The following is a 9,093-nucleotide window of genomic DNA, read 5'->3' as shown; positions in this document are numbered from 1 at the left end:
AGCAGATATCGAGGCTTCTCTCAGATATTTTTAGAACTTTCACTATAGCAAGCATAATAAAAACTTCAGATCAGAAAAACCTCGAGATCATGTAGTTCCTGTGCTTAAAAAAAGCTGACAATTATTGGCTTGTGTTTGTTGCTTAAATGTATTGCAAATTGTTGGAGCATATGGTGGTCAGCTCTTGTGATCGAAGGTTTCTTTATGAATGCAGTCTTTTTCCGAATATATGCATGGGTTTAGACAAGGCCTGTCCGCTGTCACTCGGACAGTATTGCCTGTAGCTGTATGTGACTGAACAAGCATATGCGGTTTTCTTTGACTTCAGAAAGGCTTTTGATAAACGAGGTGCCTCATGGCAGACTTGCATACAAACTGGAATGCAATGATGTCTCTTTTCATATCATCCAATGAATTCAAGCCTACCTCAAAAGACAGAAAACAGTGCATAGAAATTAACAATACCCCTACAAGTGTACTTACAGTGTCTTTTCTATAGTTCTGCAATAAAGGTTGCTTGGATCACGTAATACGTTCAATTTCATCTGAGCAAGATCACATGTCTATTCAAAAAGCAGTTTTAGCGTTACACCAGTGATATATGGAATGGGTTTTGGGCTGAACACAGAAAGAAAACGTTCAGTGAGTACCTGAAAAACTCCAAACTTGCTTCTTATTTTTTTCATGGAAGTTTTAATTCAGAATTGTTGAATAATATAAGTACTTAAGTATTACAATTGATACAAACTTTAAATGGTAAACAAATACTATTAATATATCTGCAGCATGTTGCACAAGCTATGGACGTCATGAACAAAAGTGAAATCTGCTTCAGTACACTTAAAGAAATTTGCTTATGATACTTACTTACGACCTTTACTCAAATGTGCTTCATCTAAATGTGTGGAACCTGTTTTCAGAATTGTCAGATTGCAGAACATGAAATGCTGTTTTTGAAATGGGAAAGCTGTAACATTTGTATACTTGGAAAATATAGAAGAAAAGGTTGTGCATTGCAGTTAGTGTATTCAAATGACATTAAAACATTTGAAACCTGTAGGAAAATAAACCAACTTGAGATTTCTTTGCAACAACTTGTAAGAAAAAAAGGTCCTTAAATGTCTATAGCACATTAAACCTCCTTCAGGTAGAACTTAAAGATTTCATGAACACTTACTTGCTCCAATCTCCTCTAAACACTTTGAGAGCAGAAGCTGTAAGGGTGCAACTTCGAATCTCGCCTCGCTTTGTTGTTTTTACCTTGATGGCCTGACCAAGGTTAATGTTGGATGTCAACGAAATAAGGAAAATAAATGAATCGTGTCTATGCCAGGAGGTTTTTATAGGGTTCAGCCCCACCCGAGAACCTCCTGACAGTCCGCCATTATTTAAGAGGGGTCTGAAATTCCTCCTTGCTCCGACGTATAAGGACTACAGAATATCAAGCAGGCTGCCATCTTTTACTCTTAGTGGTTGTCAAAACATTTCTACAGAAATTTTACAGTAAGCTTTAATAAGAACCAATAGCGTATTGTCTAAAACTTGAGAAGGGGAAAATAATTTCTCTCTTTTGTGTAGAATAATGTGCGACGCAAGCCACCAGACATTTTCTCTATCTCTGTATTTCATTTACAACTGTACTCTAATCACCAGAGACCCCCCTTCGACAAAGCTGCAGATTTTAAGTTCTGTGTACAACCTTGCTGAACTGCTTAACAAAGCCAAGGCAAAAACTGTATTTAAGAAATGGTGTGATGGTTAGGACTGTCGAAGCTATAGACTGGCATTCCATGCTGAAAGATGTGCTCTTTCAGTCTCAAGACTTTTGTTGGCAAGTTGGAACATTCCTTTTACAAACTGGAAACATCATATAACATTTTTTAAGCTTTGGATGCAGCTTAGAATTGTATGTTTTTATTCTCGAAATTGTATGCCGCAACTATGTAATTCACTCCAGCAATTAGGTTAAGCAATGGCCTGCTATATTTTGAAATAAAAAAATAAAGATTGCTTTAGTTGCTTTATTTGAACTGAAATATTGCACTGGTTTGTGATATTACTTTTGATGACTTGGTAGTGCAATAGAAATGGTGCACTTGTGCGCCGTCTTTTTATCACGCCAGTGTCTTTTAGTTCATATTGCAACCTGCCGCTTTTTTTGCACAGTCCATCTTGAACTTTGCTTGATAAAAAAGATGAAGGTTCTTCTCTGATACCTACAGAACCAGGAAGCTATGCTTTTTTTCCTTTGCAATGTCTGCCAGCTGCATTCTGCCATATATTTCCGTAAGAAAAAAAAAAAAGAAAGTGCACAGCCTTTGCCCTCTCTGCAAAATTCAGCAGAAGCCAATTAAGCCGCATACTTTTTGCGGTGCTGGTGGACTAATGCAGTTGCATTTAGTGACAGAAGTACTCATGTTTTCTTTTCTGCTAGTGTATAGATAACTTCTGCTTTGCCTGCTGCTAGTATAGACTATTTCACAACTCTCGAAGAAATCACTTGTACTGGGCTGTTATGGTGGGCAGTGAACTCTTTCCTGTGCTACAAGAGCAGCCCAGCAGCTAATTTGGTAGCGCCCTTCACTTTTTTGTAAAATCGTGTATGGGCTCAATTACTATTGGCATGCTTGGGCATGCATCAAGACACGCTTAGACAATTGCACTTTGTAACATCGCCCACCTCTTTCATTTGTGACAGCCACCTCCATGCCACTTTGCATGCTTTGGTTGCAAGTCTGTATAAAACTTAACATCGTCGTATATAGGAGAAGTCCAAGATGCATTGCTCAAAATCTCGTATGCATCTCTCATAACCTGAATCACTTGGGTCGTTAAACCCCATGAACCAAAACCAAACTCTCATATATACAGCTAGTTATTTTATTTAGCATTACTTTAGGCAAGATTGGCCCAGGCAAGGGGTGCATTAAGCCAAACATAACACAAAATAATTATAAATGCACTGCATATCGGGTCAAGATAGCAAAAGGTGTTGCACAATAACAATATAAGCACAAGATTTGCTAAAGCTTTAGGCACATCCTATTCAGGAAGATGCGTTGAAGCTCTTGTTCAAAGTTAATTGAATGAAAAAGAGACTCGGGAAGCTCGTTGCTATCTGAAATGGTTTGGCGGAACAAACTGTATTTGTGCTTGTTTGTGCAAAAAGTGGCTGCAAGGAGTGTTCCTTATTGTGGCAGGTCTTGATGGAGTGCCTTAGGAATGAAACAGAAGTGTCCAAGTTCCCCTGTTAGAATTTTATGAAGAAGGAAAATGCAGTGAAATTTGTTATGTGCATCAACCACTGGAATATTGTCATAGTGTGGCCATCTGTATGTACTGAAAATTAAATGAACTTCCCTTCTCTCGATGAGCTCTAATTGATAACAAATATTTTGCTTGCAGATTCCATACAGTAGAAGCATGTTTGAGTTGTTCTTTAGGTGTTGCCAGAAACAAAGCTTATGTTATTGAGCTAATGCCATTTCTTTTGTTGAAAAGGAGTGTGTACACAAATATTATTTTAGTCTTTGCCTCTGCAGAGACCTAAATTGAAACCTTGTATCTACATTTTCATTCCTACACTTAATGGTTCAACACCCTTCACACTGCTGGACTTGTAGGCACGCACGCAAGCTGCAAATAAAGTTCCATTAATTGCTACTATTCGCGAGCCTTTTCAGTTGATGTGCCTTTCATAGATAGTGTCGAACGAGTTTCAAGGTTGCTTAAAATTTGTACAGTGCTACTTACCCAGAGTTTGGGAGTTTTAGAGGAAAGAAGCTGGAAGCCTCAATCTCCTTTAAACAATATAAAGCACACGGTTTACTGCATTAAAGGCTGTTTATTCAGACACCACAAATAAAGGATTACAGTATATACAAAGCTTTCACAGCACGACGAGGTATTTACAGCATGGTAGAATAATATAGACAATACTAAACATCACTGCCTATTTACAGCTTATTTACAATAAATTTGTTGACTAAATTAAAACAGTTCGAAGTTTAGTCCACTTCTTCGACAGTCGGTCCCGCTTGGTACGGTGCAGAACCGTGTTTTGGACCCTGTGGCTCGTGCAGCTTGCTCATGACGGGCATGCAAGACTGCTGGAGTTCCTTGAGCCGGTGTTCGTACTCCTCCTTTTCAGCTAGGCTGTTCGCATCAATCCAAGAAATGGTCTCGCGGCACTTTGACAGCACCATGTCTCTGTCTGAGGAAGAAAGCTTGTCGCCAGCTTCTTCAGCGGCCTGTTTGACACCGTAGACATAGGACTCCAAGGAATTCCTAGCAGCCACCCTCTCCCGCTGAGCATCGTCCTCTTGCCTGAACTTCTCGGCATCGGCGACCATGCGCTCGATTTCCTCTTTCGAGAGGCGACCCTTGTCGTTAGTGATGCGGATGCTCTCCTGCTTGCCCGTGCTCTTGTCTCGGGCGGAAACTTGCAAGATTCCGTTGGCATCCATGTCAAAGGTGACCTCAATCTGAGGAACACCTCGGGATGCTGGAGGGATGCCGTTGAGATTGAAGGTTCCCAGCAGGTGGTTGTCCTTGGTCAGAGCACGTTCGCCTTCATACACTTGGATGGTGACAGCGGGCTGGTTGTCAGAGTAGGTGGTGAAGGTTTGCGACGTCTTGCATGGGATCCTCGAATTGCGCTCCACGATGCGAGTCATGACACCACCCGCTGTCTCGATGCCCAGCGACAGCGGCGCTACGTCAACCAGGAGCACATCTCGGATGGTTTCACTCGAGTCTCCACTCAGCACGGCAGCCTGCACCGCTGCGCCATACGCCACCGCTTCGTCCGGGTTGATGCCCATAGAGAGCTCCTTGCCATTGAAGAAGTCCCGAAGCAGCTTCTGCACCTTGGGAATCCTCGTAGAGCCGCCGACGAGGACCACGTCGTGGATCTGCGACTTGTCCATTTTGGCATCGCGGAGCGCTCGCTCCACAGGTTCTAGCGTGCTTCGGAACAGGTCCATGCAAAGCTCCTCGAAACGGGCGCGCGTGATCTTGCTGTAGAAATCGATACCTTCGAAAAGGGCGTCGATCTCGATGCTCGCCTCGGCAGAACTGGATAGTGTTCTCTTCGCACGCTCACATGCAGTTCGCAGTCTGCGCACAGCTCGTGGGTTCACCCTGAGGTCCTTGCGATGTTTCCGTTTGAATTCTTGGACAAAGTGTTCCACCATTCTGTTGTCAAAGTCCTCACCTCCCAGGTGAGTGTCTCCAGCGGTGGAGCGGACCTCGAACATGGAGCCTTCATCGATGGTCAGCACAGAGACGTCAAAGGTGCCGCCTCCAAGGTCGAAAATGAGAACATTCTTCTCACCTCGCAGGTTCTTGTCGAGCCCGTAAGCGAGTGCAGCTGCCGTGGGTTCGTTGATGATGCGCAGCACATTGAGCCCGGCTATCGCACCAGCGTCTTTTGTGGCTTGCCTCTGTGAATCGTTGAAGTAAGCTGGCACCGTGATGACAGCGTCGCGCACCTTTTTTCCCATGTAGGCCTCCGCTGTTTCCTTCATTTTGGCGAGAACCATAGCGCTGATCTCTTCCGGATTGAAGCGCTTGCGCTCACCCTTGAATTCGACGCTGATCTTCGGCTTACCGCCCTCGTTTTCCACCTTGAAAGGCCAGTGCCGGAGGTCGTCCTGGATTTTGGGGTCGTCGTAGCGGCGTCCGATGAGCCTCTTGGCGTCGAACACTGTGTTCTCGGGGTTCATGGCCGCTTGCGCCTTCGCAGCGTCGCCGATGAGCCGCTCCGTGTCCGTGAAGGCCACATAGCTCGGCGTTGTGCGATTGCCTTGATCGTTGGCGATGATCTCGACGCGACCATGCTGAAAAACACCGACACAGGAATACGTAGTACCCAAGTCGATGCCGATTGCTGGGACGTCTGAAGCCATACGGCTAGGCATGATGAATGTGTTGTGCAAGTTGTGTACTCGTCGGTACAATCACTTTGGCCCGAATTCTAAAACACTCCTTGCCTTACTAAGGGCTCCTCACACACTCTAAGGCGGCCTGACGTCAATTCTGAAACGTCCCTTACTAAGGGGCCCTAAGTTAGGGCCCCCTTGGTGCTTCCCTGAGCTTAGGCTGCCGGGATGTTACCTTCGTGCTTCCTAACGTCGCTCCTCTACCTGAACGCATGCTTCTCCGCACGACTGTGCACGCGGTACGCTTGGCTACGGGCAGGTGTCGTGTGCAGTCAAGATGGCCGCGGTCTGCTGACGCTTGAGTCTGTCTTTGGGTTCGGTGCCTGCCAGTTCTCGCGGACAGCACAACTGTTTTCTGCCGTTTGTTCTAGCGAGCAGCAAGAATGACGCTACGTTACCTATCGGAAGACGACAGCTTTGAAAGTTACGCAAGATTTCTGCGACGCGCGACTGAACTTGTTTACGGCGGTGTTTACAAGGCACCGGCGGTGTCTCGTCTCCGGCATCTCACCGACAGGCAGAATCCGCTCGAATACTACACAGAAGGCGAGTTCCTAGCCCGTTATCGTTTCTCGAAGCGAGCAGTTGCAGCAATACTGAGAGAGCTGCAACTGCCTTCCAACACAGACAACAGAGGAGCCCCGCTGCCTGCTATGTTGAAGGTGCTTATCGCGCTACGTTTTTACGGAAGCGGTGCGATGCAAACTGTTGTCGGTGACCTCGTGTGCGTATCGCAACCCTCCGTGTGCCGATGTATCTGGGAAGTTACACAGTTGATTTGTCTGCGGCTATTCTCGAAGTACGTCCGGCTACCAAGCGCATCTCAAGCGAGGTCAGTCATGACCAGGTTCCATGCCTTGGGAGGATTCCCCGGTGTCACTGGATGTATCGCTCCCACGCCTTCGCCTTTGCGTTGAGCGAAACAGCATCGGTTTTTTTGCTTTCAACGCTGCTGTACTTGTTGATAAGCTCTGTGAGTAAACCCTTCTCCTCCTCCGTGAAGTAAGCTTTGCCCGGCATGGCAAACAAGACACGAGCGCAATCAAAACACAAGGACAGAACTATGACAAAACCAACAAAATGCAGCGACGCGCGGCGACGATGGCGATGTGACCTCTCGACGCCGGTCAGATGTTACGACGGTTGCCAGACTGAGTTTGCTTTCCCGTCCAATACAGCGCTTTTGTCATTCTTTTTCGGTGCTTAACCAAACAAATAGAATTTATGGCCAGATGTATCGATGAAACTATAAAGTTAACAACGCTAGCAGTTTACTTTAGCAATACAGTGCATATTTTTTGCATCTTTTGCGTATAGTCTCGAAACCAGCACTCTTTTCGGTTCGGCCTCCTTTGCTGAGGCGCTCCTTAGGCAGGGAAGGCGATGGGAAGCTTCTGGAATACGCATTTGCCTTCTGGGGGCGCCTTACGTTTAGGGAGCATGGAGGGCTCCTTGCGGAAGGTTAGGAAGCGGTCTAAAGTTAGGAGCGTTTCAGAATCCGGGCCTTTGTCTTTGCAAAGTAAAGTCTGACGGAGAGCCTTCGCGGCGGCTTATTTATATCGTTCGCGCGGTTTTCTAGAAGCGACCCGAAGCGCCCTGAACAAGTATGACCAATGGGAGGTAGCGTTTCGGTATACGTCACACAAGCCTCACTCCGATTGGTCACTTCCGTTTGGAAACGCCGAGAAGGCTCTCGTGTTGTCTGCTGTCTGTCAAAAAAACAAAAGTTCATCATAGCGGTGGTTCACGGCTTTCTGTATTGATGAACGATGTTCCATAGTGTGAAATAGCATTATGTTGGTGTTATTTTATTTTATCTCGCTCGTCTCAACGTTTTGTATGCAGTGCCGGGAACCGAAACACCAGTGTCTCATTTGTGCAGGCATGTGTGCCGGCTGTAAATTCACATGTTGGAAACGTGTTTCGTTCGTACACTGGTAAACTGCTATTCTTCATAAGTGAACTTTTATTATATGTTTTTTTTTCTATCGTTTGTGTTCGTTGAAAACCGGTGTTTTCATTTTATTTTTTCCGTTTAACCGTTTTGCGGTTTTGTCACGTTTTGCTGGCGCTCGCTGCCGCAAGGTCGCGATCGCGCGAGAACTTTCGAGGTGCTACGTGAATGGGCTTCTCGGGTATCTTGCCTTTCCTTTGTGATTGCGTTTGGTCAGTGCAATCAGTGATTGAACTTGTTTTGAGTGTGCCGTCGCGGGAATGTACAGATTTCAGTTTTTAAATGCGTAGCATTAGAAACCCTAAACTTAAAAAAAGACTACGCAGTGCAGTACGTCCGTCGATCGTATCTGAGTCATCTGAGTGTTCTATGTGCATATCAGTTGGTTCGTCCCGACAAACATATCGCAAGTCTGTGAATCAGTCGCCCGACGATCGTTTCACGGGTGGTGTGCTCGGAACAAGCACGAATTAGTCCTGATCCTCCGACGACCCCGGTGTAATTGTGTGTGAATGCGCCGTGCATACTGAAATCTGTGCGGTAATGCCTACCGGCCGTAGCTCGGGTGCTTGAGATATTTGATAGCAGTTGCTGCGGTCACCTATATCCTTCCCCTTCCTTTTTGATTATTTAATAAACCACTATCACCACCACCACCACCTGAAACAGGTACAGGCCTTACTGTAACCTAACCATATGAGTGTGCCTGCGTAGCTTAAAGGCAGCATGCGTGTATGACTCAGGATTCAAGGATTACGGGTTTGATTCCCATCCTGAAGGAGGCACCCTAGTTAGCAGCTCCTGCCATTCCGGCCATGCCACGTGTTCTTGTGATGTCACACAACCATCTGACATATCGGTGCCTGGCCATTTCACCTGCCAGCTACTACTTGTCAAGCCATGTTAGTGACTTTTTGCTCACAGCACCAAGAACAATGAATTTCATAGAGAATAAGGCCTTAACATACTGCAGACTCTATTTCACATGTGAGAAACAAAGAAAGATGACAGCTCGAGCAACATAACAGAAATGACAACCCAGAAATAAATAGTGTCTCGCAAAAACCGAGCACATCACTAGAGGAATCGTAAAGTAAGTTGGCGAACAATATTGCAAGAAGTTGTCCCCTCTGATATTGATGCAATGCAGTGCATGCCTACAAAACACAAGAAAAAAACAATTGTTTTCAGGTTTGT

General features: G+C 45.5%; 1 protein-coding gene across 1 annotated transcript; it reads right to left on the bottom strand.

Annotated features, from left to right (window-relative positions):
• Positions 1-3,833: 3,833 nt before the first annotated feature.
• On the bottom strand, positions 3,834-5,962 carry LOC146197212 (heat shock protein 68-like). Its single transcript, XM_084599006.1, has one exon. The coding sequence runs from the start codon at positions 5,919-5,921 to the stop codon at positions 4,008-4,010; it is 1,914 nt and encodes a 637-aa protein (XP_084455132.1). The 5' UTR covers positions 5,922-5,962; the 3' UTR covers positions 3,834-4,007.
• Positions 5,963-9,093: the final 3,131 nt, after the last annotated feature.

The sequence above is a fragment of the Amblyomma maculatum genome, chromosome 3 (assembly GCF_055883805.1).
Source record: "Amblyomma maculatum isolate TAMU_Amacu chromosome 3, ASM5588380v1, whole genome shotgun sequence".
Taxonomy (NCBI): Eukaryota; Metazoa; Arthropoda; class Arachnida; order Ixodida; family Ixodidae; genus Amblyomma; species Amblyomma maculatum.
This window is presented reverse-complemented; position numbering and strand designations above follow the sequence as displayed.

Bases quoted from the DNA above. Each gene is read 5' to 3' on its own strand.
- LOC146197212 (XM_084599006.1), bottom strand. From the start codon at position 5,921: ATGCCTAGCCGTATGGCTTCAGACGTCCCAGCAATCGGCATCGACTTG.